General features: G+C 39.9%; 1 protein-coding gene across 1 annotated transcript in view; it reads right to left on the bottom strand.

The window, feature by feature from the left end:
• Positions 1 to 19,177, bottom strand: part of LOC115472425 (transmembrane channel-like protein 2) — a 143,002-nt gene that overhangs the window by 19,095 nt on the left and 104,730 nt on the right. The window contains 4 exon segments of the mRNA XM_030206743.1: positions 5,558 to 5,625; positions 9,004 to 9,132; positions 11,248 to 11,394; positions 16,913 to 17,092. Coding sequence (XP_030062603.1) covers positions 5,558 to 5,625; positions 9,004 to 9,132; positions 11,248 to 11,394; positions 16,913 to 17,092 — 524 coding nt within the window.

Genomic DNA, 19,177 nt, shown 5'->3' on the forward strand with positions numbered 1-19,177 from the left:
TAGAGGCGTAAATATTCTGCTGGCGGAGGACAGTGACATTCTGGCTGTCACCGGTGTTTGACCGGATATTCAGTGGTGATGGACCATGCTCGGGCATCAGCACTGAATATCCAGGTATGTGCGGCCAGCTATCACTTATCTGGTAAAGTATAATATCAGCACTTAACCATATAAATTAAACCAACAAAGATAGGAATGTGTGTTATTCAGTCTTATTTGTCTGGCTAACTTATGCTGTTAAGTGCTGAATATTTAACCGCATAAGTGCTGACTTCGCCCCCAGACTGCACACAAAATATCTTGCTTTGAGTTTGGCGGTTAGTACTGGTATTCAGAGGCAGTAACAGGTTGACCGTGAGTGAGGGGTCACCTGTGGAGTAGAACATAAGATGGGTCAACAGTGTCAGTGTGAGGGATCAGCGGATGGGAGGGAGAAAAAAAAGAGTGAATGCTAGTGTAAAAGTGAGGGCCTGGCAGTGTCAAGTGGCATAGAAAGAGAAGACAATGGTATCAGTAGATGAAGGTTGAATAATAGGAGGGTTTAGTGTTAGTGCCATATGCAGGGAAAAAGACAGAGAAGGAGCTGACAGTGTAAGTGCAGAAATGGGATGAGACGTTGGTGCCATGGTGAGCATGGGCAGAAGGTTTAAAGGACAGGAAGAAGATTCAGCAGCCTTAGTTTATATGTGCTGGGGGTGAGGGGATGAAAAAGTGGAGGGTGCATGATCTGCTTAGTGTTTAATCGTGATAGACAAACGTAGGCTCACAGAATAATTCAAGGTTATATCTTCAGAACCTTAAAAATGATGTACGACTTATACAAATTCTACATGCATCTCTCCCTGTCTCTAATCTCCCCAGCTCCCATGTTTCAAACCTTACCCACCCCACCCTCTTCCTGTGAAGATTGTCACTGAAATGCTTTGATATATAATGTTATTTAGCAACATTTGCTTATTTCTGATCTGAAGAAGGGTTACCTTCGAAAGCTAATAAAAAAATGTATTGTTAGTCCAATAAAAAAGGTATCATCTTATTTTTTCTCTGTTTTGTTTTATTTCTATTTATTACCTTTAAACATGGACTAACACGGCTACCACATCACTCTACCCAAAATTCTATAAATGGTGCCAAATTTAGGTGTGCAGTTGGGCCAACAGTTATCTAAAAGGGTCAGTTACGCATGTAACATGATAATTAACTAATTGGCACTAACTTGACAATTAATAGGTGATAACTACCAATAATTGGTGTTACCAAGTACTGATTGGCACTAGTTTGCAGTTGTACTTATAACAGACTTATGCTCCTATTCTATAATTTCTCTCATGTGCTCATGCAAAAGGCGTGGGGGAGGCACGGGCGTGTCAGATACAGTCCAATCATTCTTGCACTCAGTGCATAGAACAGTTCCATATACAGGCCCATTTACCTCAGCCATAGACATGGAGTAAGTGGTTGCTCCTAAAGTTTGGCATGCAACTGTGGACTTACTAGTATTTTGTAATAGAGTTGGCACACAACTCTGCTTTATAAAACACTAGCTTAGCGCCCAGTATTTTGTGCCTAACTTTTAGCGCCATTTATAGAATTCCCCCCCTGTTCATAAATATTAATTACTAAGTCACTATTAAACTGGAAAAAAAAACTAAACTAGATGTACACATGTAGGTCCTTATTCTACAAAGGTTATGCTCCTAAATTTATGCTCCTAAATTAGGAACATAATCTATTTTGGAACACAGAGTATGCTCCTAATTTAGGAGCATAAATTTAGGAGCATAACCTTTATAGAATAAAGACCATAGGGCCAAATTCTATATATGGCATCTGAAAACTCCACATGGAATACATTTCCACCTAAGCGTATTTTGTAAGCGGTGCCTATATTTAGGTGAGGAATATAGAATACGTTTAATATTACAGCACTTAAAACTACACGCATCCACTTACACCAAGACAAATGTGGCGTAAATGCCAAAATATAATTTAATTCTAGAGACCTCAAACAGTAACTTGTGTGGGGACTCCATATTATATGAGTTTAGTCCTAATGTCCCAAACACTTGTCTGAAACTTCCTCATCAAACACACATCATAGTAAGAAGCCAGCAAAAGAATCGGTTGGATCTCTAGATGACTGAGGGGTAAAAGGGGCGATCAGGGAAGACAAAGCCATAGTGGAGAGAATAAATGAATTCTTTGCTTCGGTCTTCACCAAGGAAGATTTGGAAGAGATATCTCTGTCACAAAAGGTATTCAAAGCTGACGAGTCATAGAAACTGAATGAAATCTCTATAAACTTGTAAGATGTAATGGCACAATTTGACAAATTGAAGAGTAGCAAATCACCTGGATGGTATTCATCCCAGAGTACTGATAGAATTGAAAAATGAACTTGCAGAACTATTGTTAGTAATATGTAATCTATCTTTAAATCAAGCATGGTACAGGAAGATTGGAGGGTGGCCAATATAATGCTGATTTTTAAAAAAAAGGTTCCAGAGGTGATCCAGGAAATTATAGACGTTGGTGTCAGGCAAAATGGTAAAGACTATTATAAAGAACAAAACTACAGAACATATTCAAAAGCATAGATTAATGAGACAAAGCCAACATGGATTTAGTAAAGGGAAATCTTGCCTCGTCAATTTATTACATTTCTTTGAAGGGTTGAACAAACATTTGAATATAGGTGAGCTGGTTGATATTGTGTATCTTGATTTTCAAAAGGCATTTGACAAAGTAGCTAGAGAGTCAAGGGACAGGAGGTAGCGCTCTACTGTGGATTAAAAACTGGTTAAAATATAAAAAGCAGAGAGTAGAGTTAAATGGATAGTATGCTCAATGGAGAAGAATAGATAGTGGGGTTCCCTGGGAGTTTGTGCTGGGATCACTGCTTTTTAACATATTTATAAATGATCTAGAGAAGGAAGTAACTAGTGAGGTAATTAAATTTGCTGACAACACAAAGTTATTCAAAGTTGTTAAATCGCGGGAGGATTGTGAAAAATTACAAGAGGAATTTATGAGACTGGGAGACTGGGCATCCAAATGGCAGATGATGTTTAATGTAAGCAAGTGCAAAGTGGTGCATGTGGGAAAGAGGAACCCAAACTATGTCTACGTAATGCAAGGTTCCACACTAGGAGTCACCGACCAGGAAAGGGATCTAGATGATGTTTAATGTAAGCAAGTGCAAAGTGGTGCATGTGGGAAAGAGGAACCCAAACTATGTCTATGTAATACAAGGTTCCACACTAGGAGTCACCGACCAGGAAAGGGAACTAGATGTCATCGTTGAAACCTCTCAGTGAGTGGCGGTGCTAAAAAAAAAACAAATAAAATGTTAGGTATTATTAGGAAAGGAACATAAAAGAAAAATGAGGTTGTTATAATGCCTTTGTATCGCTCCATGGTGCAACTGCGCCTCAAATATTATGTGCAATTCTGGTCATCACATCTAAAAAAAGATACAGTGGAATTAGAAAAGGTACAGAGAAGGGCAATGAAAATGATAAAGGGAATGGGATGACTTCCCTATGAAGAAAAGCTAAAACGGCTAGGGCTATTCAGCTTGGAGAAAAGACGGCTGAGGGGAGATATGATAGAGGTCTATAAAATAATGAGTAGAGTGGAATGGGTAGACTTGAATCGCTTGTTTACTCTTTACAAAAATACTGGGACTGGGGGCACGCAATGATGCTACAAAGTAGTAAATTTAAAATGAATTTGAAAAAATATTTCTTCACTCAATGTGTAATTAAACTTTGGAATTCTTTGCCAGAGAATGTAGTAAAAGCAGTTAGCTTAGCGGGATTTCAAAAATGTCTGGATAGCTTCCTAAAAGAAAAGTCCATAAGTCATTATTGAAATGGACTTGGGGAACATCCACTGCTTATTTCTAGGATAAGCAGCATAAAATATATTGTACTATTTTGGGATCTTGCCAGTTACTTGTAACCTGGATTGGCCACTGTTGGAAACAGGATGCTGAGCTCGATGGACCTTCGTTCTGTCCCAGTATGACAATACTTATGTTCTTACTTATGTTCTTATGCACCATCTACATTTATGTGCTGAGTGGAATGAGATTATCTTTAAACACTTTAAAGTTAGACATTTTAGTATGACCAATCAGCAATTTTCTCATATTCATAAATATTGCACTGTAAAATTACTAGTATTTGAAAAAAAAAAAAAAAGGGGTACCAGCTTAAATTAATTACATCACAGTGATATAGATTTGTGTCTGGGGAGCAATGTTGGGAGGCCTATCGCAAGCTCCTCCCAAATTCACAATCGTTGAACTCAAGGAAGCACTCCAGATGACCTGGGACAGCCTGCCACAGGGACTGATCTACAAGGCTATTAAGAACTTACCAAAGTGACTGAAGGCCTGTGTTAAAGCTGGGTGGACATTTTGAGCATTCACAGTGATGGTGAAATTCTGATACATTGTTAATTGTATCATTTGAATGATGTTATTTTAATGTGTTTTAGCACAAATATTTTTATCTCACAAAAATTGTTAGGTAGTAAAGCTAAAGTCAGTAACATCGACACAGCTTAAGAGAATTAAGGGGTCCTTTTACTAAGGTGTGCTGAAAAATGGCCTGCGGTAGTGTAGGCATGGATTTTGGGCACATGCAGAATCATTTTTCAGTGCACCTGTAAAAAAGGCCTTTTTAAAATTTTTGCTGAAAATGGATGTGCGACAAAATGAAATTGCCACGTGTCCATTTTGGGTCTGAGACTTTACCGCCAGCCATTAACCTAGCGGTGAAGACTCATGTGGTAACCAGGTGTCAAATGCCACTTGGCGCGTGTACCTGATGTGCACCAGAAAATAAAAAATATTTTTTGGATGCTCGTAGTGGACGCATGCCAAAAAATGAAATTACTGCAAGGGCCACACGGTAGCTGGGCGATACCTCAGAATTGGCACGCTTGGGTGCGCGTAGGCACTTACATGGCTTAGTAAAAGGGCCCCTAAATGTTGTTTAATAGTATTTTGTAAGTATGATGACTAAGGGGGTCTTTTAGTAAGCTGCAGTAGTGTTTTTAGCTTGTTGTAGAAATCAGTTGGCAGATGCCCATTGTATGGGTGCTTTGCCATTTACCATCAGTTGCTTTCTACTGTGAGCTAAAAACACTACTGCGGCTTTATAAAAGACCCTCTAAATAAGCACATAAAATTTCTCAAAATTCAAAGTGGTTGCTGAGATAACAGCAAAAAACTCAAGGGATTATTATTTTTTTGCCTCACCCTGTATATGTACACACATACACGTGTAAACCATTATTCTAATGTTTTTTGCATGTATCAGGCACCTAAATGTAGGCACTTCCTTTATAGGGCTGTCCTGATAATGCTAATATCTATCTATCTATCTATCTATCTATCTATCTATCTATCTATCTATCAATATGGTGCATTGAATACAAACACACTACAAATTCAGCTCAGATAGGCATTAGGAGCCAAACACAATACTATTCTATGAAAGATGTTGCTCACAATTTTGTGGATCAAATGAACATCATGCTTGCTTACCAGATCATTCCTTGATTGAAGACCAAACCCAGCACATTTCCACTGATATCAAATTCACCATAAGAAGGCTAAGAGAAAGAAAAATTGAAAGAAAAGTAACATAGCAGAATAGTAAATGTTTTCTGGCATGTTGCATTGTATTGCATTTGTTTGTCTTTTAAAGTAAGTACAGAAACTGTAAGTGTTCATGTGTATTTGGAGAGTCAGATAATGTTGTCCAACAGACTTTGGTCCTGCTGTTATATGGGTTCTCTTCATTTGAATTTGAATCTCGGTAAGTTATAGTATTTCATGTGGAGGGGCATTTTTGATATGATGTTTAAATCTGACTTTTGGACATTTTGTTCAAAATGTCCCAAATTCTACTGGGAAATATAGCGATTTTAGAAGCAGAAAAATGTTTATGTTTTTGTTTCGAAAATGGCCATTTCCTAGATCCTTTTGTACTCAGTATGTCTATCTGTTTGTACCATTAAAAAAAAATGTGCAAGTGAAAAATGCACAACATCTAGCCATTGGGATGTAGGAAGAGCCAGCATTCTTAGTAGACTGGCCACACAGACATCCCAGCAGAGCAGTAGGGAACCCTAAGGGGACTCTGCAGTGGAATTCACATAAAAGGTCCCAGGTACACATCTTACCATTATCCCCTTACCTTTTATGGAAAGCCCTCCAAAACCCATCTAAAACCTAGTATACTCCACTACAATAGCCCTTATGGCTGCAGGTGTCACCTTTATGTGGATACAGTAGGCTTTTGGTGGGCTTATACTTTCCTCCACAAGTGGAACAGATAGAGTGGGATATGGTCCTGAGTTGTTGTCTACAGTGCACTACACTGACCACTAGGCTATTGCAGGGACCTGCATGTTACTCTAAAAAGACTGGCCATAACATCTGAAGCTGTCATAGAGGTTGGTATGTACTGTTTCTATCACTTATTTGGGGGATGGAAGGGGGTCAGTGATCATTAGGAGAGTAAAAGGGGGGGGGGGGGTCATGCCTTAATCTCTCCAGTGGTCATTTGGTCACCTTTTTGTGACTTAGTCATTATTGAAATTGGTCTAGACCAAAACATCTCACTTTGTTCTATTATGGTAGCACGCCACCCAAATCCCACCCCCAATATGCCCCTTTGTGATTTGAATGCACTGTCGATGAACTGCATAGCAAAACGTTTAGAAAATGGGTTTTGAAAATAGCAGTTTAAACATTTTGACAAGCAAAACATCCAAATGCCACTTTATGCCACTTGTTAAAATGTTTTTCTGTTTTGAAAAATGAGCCCCCTAGTATGTTTGCTAAAATTGTCTATCATTTACTATGGACGCTGGGTCAGGGGATTGCTTGATTGGGACTTCAGGTATGAAGACTGATGAATTAGGGCTTTAGAGATAGGAAGGTGAGGTTTGCTAGATTGGGGCTTCATGGGAGTGTGGGGAGCCCTGGGGGCATCAGGATGGGAAGGAAATATAATGTCATCTCAAATGTGGCATCTTTCCATGAATAACACAGCCTATGAGGTTAAACACAAACTGCATTATTCACTTTGCATAATAGCGAGCTGCTTTGCATACGTTGTATCTCATTACTACTTTACATGTGCTGCATGATAAGTTGTGCATATTAGTATTTGCCACTTTAAATTTTTTAAGGCACACTAATGAGCTGAATGGTAATGAATATACTTTCCTACTATTTAGTTCACACACAGTACACTTCCTTGAACTTTCAGCCTCTTGTGTATCCTGCCATATTAACTCAGGATTTTTGGGACCAGCATTCAGCCCATGGGAGTCAGCTCCTGCCCAAATAAGTAATGTTGACTGGCTCAACTACTACTATTCAATCCTACTTAACCTGATCCTTCCACTAAATATTAGCACTGACCAGTGTAACACTGTCCAGTTAGTGCCAGGGCAGACCAGGGATGGAGTTGGGGCATATCCAGAAGTTATCTGGGTACCATAGATATTCATTGCAAATGCCTGGATAACTAACTGGGCACAATGGATGGACCGTTCAGGTCTTTATCTGCCGTCATTTACATTGGACTGCATATAATACAGGTCTAAGTATACTCGGATAGAAACAGCATTGAATATCAGCTGTACCTGGATAACTTCTGTGCACCAGAAGAATACACAAAACCCCACGTTGTACAACAGCAGAACAGAAGGAGCAGGGATGACTAAGTAAATCAAAAGAAGGCACCCAAGTTCATAAAGCTGTCTTTTATTTGCTTAAAGGTTATCAATCTCCAATCCTCAACAGTCAAGGGACTCGACATGGGCCATGTTTGGGCACCATTACCTGCATCAAGAGCCCATAAAGTCTGAAGTGAAAATAACGAGAAGCCGTAAGCTCTCAAGAATGGATAAGTTCCTCAGAAACATGAATGAAACAGCTGGTCAAAAATAAACCCAAGGAGAATGCGTTAAATAAAAATGCGGGACCTGGCACCACTCTGAATTAACTACCACCGGAGCCTCCAGGACCTGCACCAGCTCGCATTTATCACTTCTGGTGTTCAGGATATTCAATGCCGGGACCCATATAGGTGACAGTACTGAAGATCCAGGCCTTATCCTGCCCAAAGTGGACAATGCTGGCAGAAACACTGACTGCGCTAGACTGAAGATCATCAAGAAAGGTTTTTTCATTTGTTTTCAGCTTTATTTGAAGCTTTATGACTTACATGAACATCTGGGTCCATATTCAGTGGCACTTATCTAAATTACAGCAGCTCTTATCTAGTTAAGTGTCACTTACCGGGGTCAGGCACTGATTTTTAGTGATAGTTTCTGGATAATGCTACTGAAAATCTCTACTGATCATCTCGGCACTATGTTAACCTGTCCGGATGGTTAAAGCATCCTCCTGGTGAAGTTTAATTATAAGTGAGAGGGGGTGTAAATAAATAAATAAGGAAAAATAAACAAATTAAGTGGCCCTTTTACCAAATTGCAGTAAACGTGACCTTAGTGCGCCCTTAAGCGAGTCATTCCCATGCGCTAAGGCCATTTTGACCACAGAATAAAATGGCCAATTTTTTAATTTTTAGTATTAATGGTCACACACTAATTATCCCATTAACACATATGCCCCCTACCACTACCCATTACGTAGGCGGTAAGAGCTCATATATTCATGCACACAGTAATCAGTTAGGATGCAGCAGTGTACGTGCACTAACCCATTCACAAAGAACACACCCACTGTCCACCCCTAGGCCCGCCTCCAGCGCTAAAAAATAAAATTTTATTTTTTAGCATGTGGGTAGCACACAGGCATCCACAAATTACTATGGGATACCTCAGTGCCCCACGGTAAGCCATTTTATTTGTTGCGGTAAGCACACATTAATGCTTTTCAGAACTTAGTAAAAGGACCCCTAATTCATGAACAAATATTGCTTTAGCTGGAAACACATAAAAATGACTTACAAATCCGGCTTCCAGGTCCCAACACCAGCAGTAATTCATAAATCTGACAAAGCAAGCTCGCAGGAAATCACCAACCAGAATCGTTACATATGTCACTAATATATCCGACACAGTTAATCTGACAAATTCCTGCAAGGAAGCACAACAGGGAAAAGAAAAGCTGCAAGTGCTGAAAGTGTTATACTGCAAGTAATTGCCTTTACGTATATCAAGGTTTCCAAACCTGTCCTGGGCACCCCACAGCCTGTCCAGGTTTCATACAACTACAATGAACTGGCAAAGAGAAATCTCCATACATTATGGATATGCTGAAACTCCAGCTGGTAAGGGAAGCCCTGGAATTCATGTATTTGCATGAAAAAAATATATATTTAGCCTAGTAAATATATTGTTGAGTCAGGCGACCTAAAGTCAAATTGTTCATCTTTGTTTCTGAACATAATGTGCATCCCATTGCCCATTTCTACAGGCAAGCTATAACATATTGATGCAGTGAGATAACAATTCTTTATTACCAAGAATTGTGAAGGTGATACGCTCTTAAAATACCTGATGGGGCAAATCTATACAAGACACAACAGAAAGGTTAAAGAAAAACAAGTTTACAGGCACAATGCTTTGTAAGTAGATGTGATGTCTGCTTAAATAATTAAAAAGGATAATAATATTGATCGCCTCCAACTCAATTTACATTTCACATTTTTCAACTTGAAATATAACATTGGAGCATAGTAGCACGTTAACTGGTACTATCCCAGTTGGCTGGTTTTTATACATGTAGACAACTTTATTGCTGCCAGTAGGGGGGTGGGGTATTTTCAGTCACTAGGACAAGTAGGTTTCCTGGAGTCCTGATTGTCACTATTGAAAATATGATAGTGAAACAGCACCCCTACTGGCAAGACTTTAGCTGGAGGACTCCCGCTCAGCTTAGAGGAAACAGTGGCTATGACGGTATACTAGTTTTAACTAAACTGTAAATATATTGGGAAGAAAGAAAATGTGATGGCACTTTTTAAAACTGTAATATTCAACGCACAAAACAAAACAGTAAGGAAGGAAGGAATAAAATAGTGATGAAAAATGAAAAGCCACTGGTATGAAACTGCAGTGCCAGATGATGAATGGGGAATCCCAATGACAAGTACTATACAAAACAGGAAGAGCCTCCATTCTTCTTATATGGCACCTCTTTAGGCATCTGACAGTAGAGACCATATGAGGAATCAGTACTTAACCAAGTAATTAGATATGGGGAAAGCCTAATGCCTCTGTAAGGGATCCTTTTCAAAGGCACGCTAGCGTTTTTGGCGCATGCTAAATATAAGCGTGTGCGAAACAATAGAGAAACCCATATATTCCTATGGGTGTCTCTAGTGTTTACTGTGCACTAAAAACACTACTGCGCCTTTGTAAAAGGATCCCTTACTGAGGCATTAGGCTTTCCCCATATCTAATTACTTGGTTAAGTACTGATTCCTCATATGGTCTCTACTGTCAGATGCCTAAAAGGTGCCATATAAGGAGAATGGAGGGTCTTCCTGTCTTTTCATGTATGGTGTACTATAGAAGTAATAAGTAGTAGTAGTAAAAGACCCCCTCAGTAATCTAATCAAGTCAGAAGGCTATATTGTCCAGATTCTATATATGGCATCCAAATTTGTGTGTCTTAGGGGTCCTTTTAGAAAGTATAGAGAGTATAGTATTTTGAACAGAACACCCCTCCCCCTCCCCCCCCACACACATACACAAAAACACCCCTCCCTCCACTCTTCTCTCTCTCTCTCCATTATTCATCTACAGTTTGGCTTGCTGGAGGTTCATTTGGGTCCACACCTAATTCTGTTTGGTTTTATTTCAAACAAATGCACATCCCTATTGTACATTAAGATCAAGTCAGCTGACCTTGCTAGAGCTTCCCTCTTGTCCAGAGGTCACTTAGGATTAGGGTGAGGGAATTTCAGTGGTGGCAACTTTCTGTGTAAGAAAGTAAAAACTTGACTTTTTCCTTAGTGCCGAGAGCTTAGTCACATTGCTATAGTACAGGACTTTGGTTGGAATAGTTTTTAAGATTAATTTCTACTATTTTAGATTGATATAACTTTGATATATTTAAAATGTTCTCTTTGTGGTTTTCTTTGCACTAGTTTGGGTCACTTCTTGAGTCATAAGACCCCTTATAAATTGTATAAATATGCAAATAAAACAATAGAGTCTTCATGCCATAAAATAGAAAATGCTTACAACTCCTACGTTTGTCTCCCAGCAAGGTCCTCTCGGCATATCAGCAGGATGTAGCGGGGGTGGAGTGCTTCCATTTAATGCAGAGGAGTTGTAATAGTTAAAGAGAGTCCAGTAGGTTAAGTTTTTTATAGCTTGTTCTTCAATTAGCTACAACAGAAAATATAGATGTGATTCTACATAGGAACATGAGAGTCTATTGTAATACTTTTCTGTGTGTGTGTGTGTGTGTGTGTGGGGGGGGGGGGGGGGGGGGTGGAGGGGGTTTCCAACTAATTATTCTTCTTTATCTGGTTTGCACATTTCTATATTCACTCCCTCTCCCTTTTCCACCAGTACTCAAATATAAAAGCAAAATAGTGTCTAGAGACCTTAAGGTTAATCCCAAGAGCAACATCTCCAAATGAGTTAGTTTCATGCATATTGGACTAGATTATGGGGCCCTTTTACCAAGCTGCGGTAAAAGGGCCCTGTGGTAGTGGTGGCAGGTAAAAAAAAGTCCAATATTGACATGGCCATGTGGTAAAATTGCATTTATCGCATGGCCATGTGGACGAGCATGTACCGCTATCCATTGAGGTGACAGTAAGTGCTCCCATGGTAACCCATCGGTAACTGGGCAGCATGTGGTGCTGCCCTATTACCGCTGGGTTAGCGCTGCACTAATAATTGTGTAAAAATTTCTGTAGTGCTGGAAATGGAGTGCGCTCGAGCGGAATTACTGCTGGCGGCCTCATTGGGCCGGAGATAGTTCCAGATTGTAATTATTTAGTAAAAGGGCCCCTATGAGGTTGAGTGGTATTCCACAAAGGGTATCTGCACTTTATAGAAAGCGCCTAATCCACACCTAACTTAAGTCACCTGCAGTTACGCTTATGCCTGCCGAAAGCAGCTGTAAATGTCAGCACTTAGGTTAGGTGTGGATCAGGTGTATTCTATAAGAAAATGCATAAGTTATAGGAATGCCCCCCCAAAAAATAAGTGTTCTAGGATTTACGTACAAATCATTATAGAATACGATCCACACATAAATCTCAACTAAGGCTAATTAACATCAATAATTGGTTGCTAGTAGCCAATTACTGGCACTAATTGACTTATTAATCAAGTTGAGCATGCAAATCGTCAATGTGTGCCGATTTGTGCAGGCAACTTTAGGCGCCATATATAGAATCTGGGGGATTGTGGTGAGAGGGTCCTGAGGTATACAAGCTGCCCTTTCTTCATGATTCTAAGCAACTTCATTAAGTGGACAAATCTATAAAGGAATTGCAGTAATGCTAGAGCTGTCTCTTCTACATCCATTGCCCTTATTGCATTTCATAACAGTCTGAGAAGAAAACCATCAAACTTTATTACTGGGGAACTGCCTGATCCTGTATGAGATTATACATCTTCAGGTTTATATTCAGCAGCAGTACTCTATGTCTGATCTTCAAGGCCCTTAAAAGAAATGGCCCCAAGCACCTGAAGAATAGGATGATCCTCTACACACCTCCAAGGACACTAAGGTCCTCCCAAGGACTATCACTAACCACATCCTCTCCAAAAGACATTACATGATGTGATACCCACAAGCGAGACTTCTCCGGAGTAGCCCACACTCTCTGGAATGCACTCCCTGAAAGGATCCGCTTAATACAAGACTATCTCTACTTCAGGAAGCAAGTGAAAGCTTGGCTCTTCAACCAGGCCTTTAATGGAAGAAGTAATTAACATTTTAGTCTCACTCACTCACTTACAGAAGGAGTGACATGGGTTGTACATACTGCAGCAGGACATGTTTATCCACTCCTACCCTAGCTGAGATAATATTTAGCCATCTCTCTGACCTCATGTGCACCATTCTTTAAATTAGTCACCTTACTTTCTAGCTCCTCTTACACACTTATCTATCTATCTATCTATCTATCTATCTATCTATCTATCTATCTATCTATCTATCTATCTATCTATCTATCTATCTATCTATCTATCTATCTATCTATCTATCTATCTATTCCGTCTTTACCTACACTGTCAATTAAAATGTTCTATTATGTATTGTGTTGACATTGTAAGTTGTATACTATGCCATACTTTGTATTGTTATTTGTTATTTTTACTGCTGTAATTGTCTATTGCTCATGTTTGATTTATTCTTACTGTACATCGAACTGAGTGAATTACTTCCAAAAGGTGGTAAATAAATCCTAATAATAAGTATATAAATAAATGACAGCTGTGGTGCTGAATATACATATAGGGCCAAATTCAGTAAATGGTGCTGAAAAGTAGACACTGGTGAAAAATTTGCACTCAGTTTTATTCTATAAAGGATGCTCCGGGCTGAGCGCTCTTTATAGCACAGCGTTAAGTGCATATTCTGGTGCCCAACTGTAGGCATGAGAACTTACACCTACTGAAACCTGGTATAAACCCTGATGCACAGCCCCCCCCCCCCCATTCTATATCCTTGGAATACCCTTGACCCACCTATGGTCTTCCTATATCCGTGCTCCTTTAGGGCTGCATGCAAGAGGATTGGGGTACAGATCTTTATAGAATTGCACACAGCCAGATCCAAGCGCAAATCTAAATTAGAACCAATTAATGTCAATACTTGATTGTTAATGGCTCATTAACTAACTTATTTGCATGTGGATCTCAGGATCATATTCAATTTTGGACACCCAAATTTGGGTGCCATTTTTAGGATCCAGGGGATGATGTGCTATCTGTATAGCACCTGACTATTGCCATTATCCGCCGAATTCTATATATCGCGCTTAGCATTCCATGCCGAAATCCAAGCATGTTCTATAACACGTAGCTTAATTGACTTAACAAGCCAATTGGTATTTTTAACAGTATTTAACAGGCAATAATGAGCAGTAATTGCCAATACTTAGAATTTACATACATAACTGTCACGTTTTCACAGCTGGAACTGGGTTGTGAGCCCTTGGGTCACTGCCGAGGTGCGGCAGTGGCAGGCAAAACCACCCCACACCAGGGGCAAGGCAGAACTCTGACAACAGTTAGGCTTCACCTGTACCTGGCCACTTTCCACCAGGAGTTGAACTCCCAGCTTCAGGTGGCCGACAGGACTTTGCAGGACAGGGCAGGAGCTGGATAACCGCTAGGCAGCACAGGAACTGAGTGTCAGAGGGGAAAGGAAGGAACATGGGCAGCAAGGCAGAAAACTGGGCTAGACAATACAACACAAGGCAGGGACAGGACAAGCTAGGGGACAGAAACTGGAAGCTGCAAGCAGCCACTGAAACAGGGAACAAAACACTGACTAACAAGACACAGAACTAAAAGCTGCAAGCAGCCACAAAGTCAGCACACAAACAGAAACTAAACACTGAGATACAAACAAGAAACAAGACTAGGAAAACAAGTAAAACCTAAACTAAACCAAACACAGACTAACTAGAAACAGGCAAGAATCAAGGCAAGAATCTCAGACAAATCACTGGACTAGCAGAAGTGCAACAAGCACCAACATGCCAGGGCCTTAGACGCAATGCAAAGGCAAAGGCAGAGAGGTTCCAAATGGCTAATAAGCCCAGCAGGCAGCTCAGACTCAGGTGCAACAATCACCAGGCAACTAAGGGTCGGGCAGCCTGGAAGATCCGGACTGGACTGAGCTGAAATCTGGAACGGGTGACAGCACACCGACAATCTAATACAGCCAGCACACAGAGACAGAACTAACTCACAAAGAACAGACAGAAGCCAGCTCAGAAGCTGACCACAGGAAATAAGGTGAGTCTGAGAGGGGTCACAGCCACAGACATGACAATAACTAAGTGTATTCTGTAATGCAGAGCGCCTAAACTAATGCATTGAGCAAAAAAGGGGCATGGCTATGGGCGGGCAAATGGGCATTTCGTGAGTGTTCGAAAATTTACATGCATTGTTATAGAATATGCCCCTCTGCGTCTAAATCTATGGACTGGTATTTATGCTACATTTTTCTTGGTGTAAAATGGATGCGCATTGTTCTAGGCACTTGGATATCACCTAAGCATATTTTATATATCTCACCTAAATCTAGACACTGCTTATAGAATATACTTAGAAATGTATTCCATGTGGACTTTTCAGGCACCATATACAGAATCTGGCCCTATGACTAGGTTTTGTTCCTACCCTTGCTCTAGCCTAAGTCTGCCAAACGCTCTAGAATCAATTCTATAACTGGGCACCTCTATTTACTACAGGTGCCCCGAAGATGCACAGTAGGTGTCTAACAGAAGCTGGGCACCTAGGTTCCCTTATAGAATACTAGGGTAACCTGGTATCAACGTACTTAACATCTAGATACCCACACCTGCCTCAGCCATAGAGCTGGTGCAAGTGCACACACCATTGTATGGCAGGAACACACGTAACTTCCAGTATTCTGTAAATTATGGATGTAGATGGGAGACACACTAAGTACTGCCCATCTCTCTCAGTAATGGCTTCACAATAGCCTGCTTCAGGTCTAGTGAGATTCAGTTATGTAGGGGAAAATTCTATATATAGTGTCAAAAGGTAGGCGAAGAAAAGATCTATGATGAGCCCCTATTCTATAAAGGGCACTCAACCTTTATAGAACACTGGCATAGTGCACAGGCTGCACCTAATTTTGAGCATTGGACTTATGCCTGACAGAAACAGGTATAAGTCTGGCACCCAAAGTTAGGCACAGATTGGCAATCTTCCATAACTTGGCGCTTTACTTTTAAGAAAGCCCATGACCTGCCCATGCCCCTCCCATAGACATGTCCCCTTTTCGGATGTGTGTGGGAAAAGTTAGGCATCAAGGTATAGAATAGCCCATAGGGGGGGGGGGGATGCATGCAACTTCAATCAAGAACCAATTAACACCATCTAAGTGGCCAATCAGTGTTCATTCTCTCGTTAGGTTGCATATGGATCTTGTATCTATGTGCATATTCTGGTGCCTAACTGTTAATGCTCTTTATAGAATCCAGGGGATGTTCTATTTGTGCAGCCTTTACTTTCTATGAGGATGATCTTATAAGATCTATTGGTGGGTAAATCCTGTTTTCTCCACGGAGAAGAGCTTTTATAAAATTATGTCAGGGATTATGCATGTATAAAATAGGCACAGAAAATGTTCATACCTACTTTTACATGTCCCAAGTATGTTGTGCTTGGAGGGAATTTGAACAGAATGCAGACTGTCACAAAGTACGCGTATATTTTTAAAAATACACTTCTATGTGTTTACCTCACATGCATAAATTTACACCAGTTTCCAAGCAAGTGCAAATACATGTAAATGCATTTACCTGCAATTATCACAGACTTTATGAGGCAATTGTTAAAAAACAAACAAAAAAAAAACAGGTGGAGGGGCATTTTCAAAAGGAAGTTCAAGTTAGAATTGGGATATCCTGCTTATATAACATCCAAAAAAAATCCATCTCACAGCCATTTTTGAACAAGAAATATGTTGGGGTTTCCTGTTTGATAATATGTGAGAATGTGCAAAATGAACAGCCATTTTACAAACTGAATCATCCAAATTATGAATGCCAAAAATCCAGGGAAAATACATCTGTGTGGCAGCATTTGTAGACAAATGGCAACACAGACGTCTATGCAGAGCACAGGGGCAGCCTATTACTCGGTGCACCTTTTTTCCCCATGTTTTTACTTGTCTCACCTTTTCATTGACATCATCCATTAATGCAAGTAGAAAGGTGTAGAGATTCCCCAGGAACAAAGCAAAGATTCTTCCCAACTGCCATTTTAGGGCAATGCGAGGATGGTAGTCTTCCAAATTAGCAATAGTTTCAAATAATGGAGGGCAGAACATTCCTAACAAGGACATGACAATCTCAACCTAACGAAGGAGGAATAATGAAGGATAAAACATGATAGCATTATTATCATTCACAAAATAATTGTAATTCACAAAAAGAGAGTACTGCTTTGCGTTTTGGACAAAGCTTTACAAAGCAAATGTTCATGACTTAGAAAGCTTTCACAATATTGATGCAATGCGTTTTATCAAAACAATGAGCAAACCCAATGCGTACTGAGGAAAGGCCTGGTGGCTTAGATTTTGCTTTATTTTTCAATAGCAGAGCTTTCTCTGTTGTACAGGTTTCAAAAGCTAATCTTGCTGGGGCAGGAGAGGAGTATATAAGTACAAAAGTATTGCCATACTGGGACAGATCAAAGGTCCATCAAGCCAAACATCCTATTTCCAACAGTGGCCAATCCAGGACAAGATTCCAAAACAGTACAATACATTTTATGCTGCTTATTATACAAATAAGCAGTGGATTTTCCCCAAGTTTATTTTAATAATGGTCTATGGACTTTTCCTTTTAGGAAGCCATCCAAACCTTTTTTAAACCTCACAAAGCTAACCACTTTTACTACATTCTCCCGCAACAAATTCCAGACTTTAATTACACGTTGAGTGAAGAAATATTTTCTCTGATTCATTTAAAATTTGCTACTTTGTAGCTTCATTTCGTGCCCCCCCCCCCCAGTCCTAGTATTTTTGGAAAGAGTAAACAAGCGATTCATGTCTACCCCTTTCACTCCACTCATTATTTTATAGACCTCTATCATATTACCCTCAGCCATCTTTTCTCTAAGCTGAAGAGCCCTAGCTGCTTTAGCCTTTCCTCATAGAGATGATGACATGAACTAGGGGAAGTCATTTCTTGCAAGGTGTGGCTCATTTGATATGTTCGTTTTTACCGGCGTTCGGTTAAGGGAAACTGGTTGCCCATATTCCTATTTGATCTGGAGGCAAATTTGTGATTTTCATACTCACATATTGTTGGTAGGGATGTGCACTTGTTTAAAATGAAATTTCCCAGGTCATTTCTTGTTTTAATCCAAAATAAAAGGAAACTTTCCAGCCAATATTCAATGCTATTTAGCTGGCCAGGAATGGCTCGTGGCCGGTTAAGTAGCACTTAACCGGCTAAGCACTAATATTCAGCACAAGATAGCCAGTTATCTCTGCTAAATATTAGAACTTAGCACATAGGGGGAGATTCTATATATGACGCTTAAAAAATCTGCATAGAAAACACTTTGACTAAGTGTATTCTATAAGCAGCACCTAGCTTTAGACGTGGTATATAGAATATGTTTAGTCGATATCCCAGTACCTAAACCTATGAGCATCCATTTACACCAATGAAAACTTGGCATAATTCCCAATGCATAGATTTAGGCGCACAGGGCCTTATTCCATAACTATGTGCGTAAATTCTGGAACACCTACAAAATGCCCATTTCCCCACCTATAACCATGCCCTTTCTTGCCTGCGAGTGTTAGAAGTTAGGCGCACTGCATTACAATATATGCTTAGAGAGTCATGCGTGTAAATTGTAACTATTGCCAATTAGTGCTCATTATTTCTTTTTAAGAGCTGTTATCAACACTGATGATCTTGTTAAGCCAATTAAGTTACGTACGTTGTTATAGAATACACTTGGATTTCGGTGCCGATCTCTAGGCACACTATATAGAATCCGGGGAATAGCAGCTAACTGGCTATATTGTGTGATATAATTGGCTAGCCACGAATATTCAGTGCTTCGCCGGCTAAGCTTGGCAGCCAAATCGGTCAACTCAAATAGCATGCCTATCTTTAGCTGCTATAAATTTAAACGGCCAGCACTGAATATTGACTTGGCTGCTTAAGTTTAATCCAGCAAAAAAAGCACCAGATATTCAATGCCAGTCACCAGAAACACAGGCTAAATATTGGCCAGTTTGTTTTTCCTGTTTTATCACTACTGCATACTATTTTTGGCAACATCTTAGGTACACTGAAGTGATGTTATAAAATTGGTACTCATTGTGCTCCATTATGGTGCTTGATTTGAGGTGCCTAATTATAGAATTACCTCCAGTATGTGCTCACTTTTTACTCATGCACAGTTATAAAATTACCTC

This window comes from Microcaecilia unicolor, chromosome 1, assembly GCF_901765095.1.
Source record: "Microcaecilia unicolor chromosome 1, aMicUni1.1, whole genome shotgun sequence".
Lineage (NCBI taxonomy): Eukaryota > Metazoa > Chordata > Amphibia > Gymnophiona > Siphonopidae > Microcaecilia > Microcaecilia unicolor.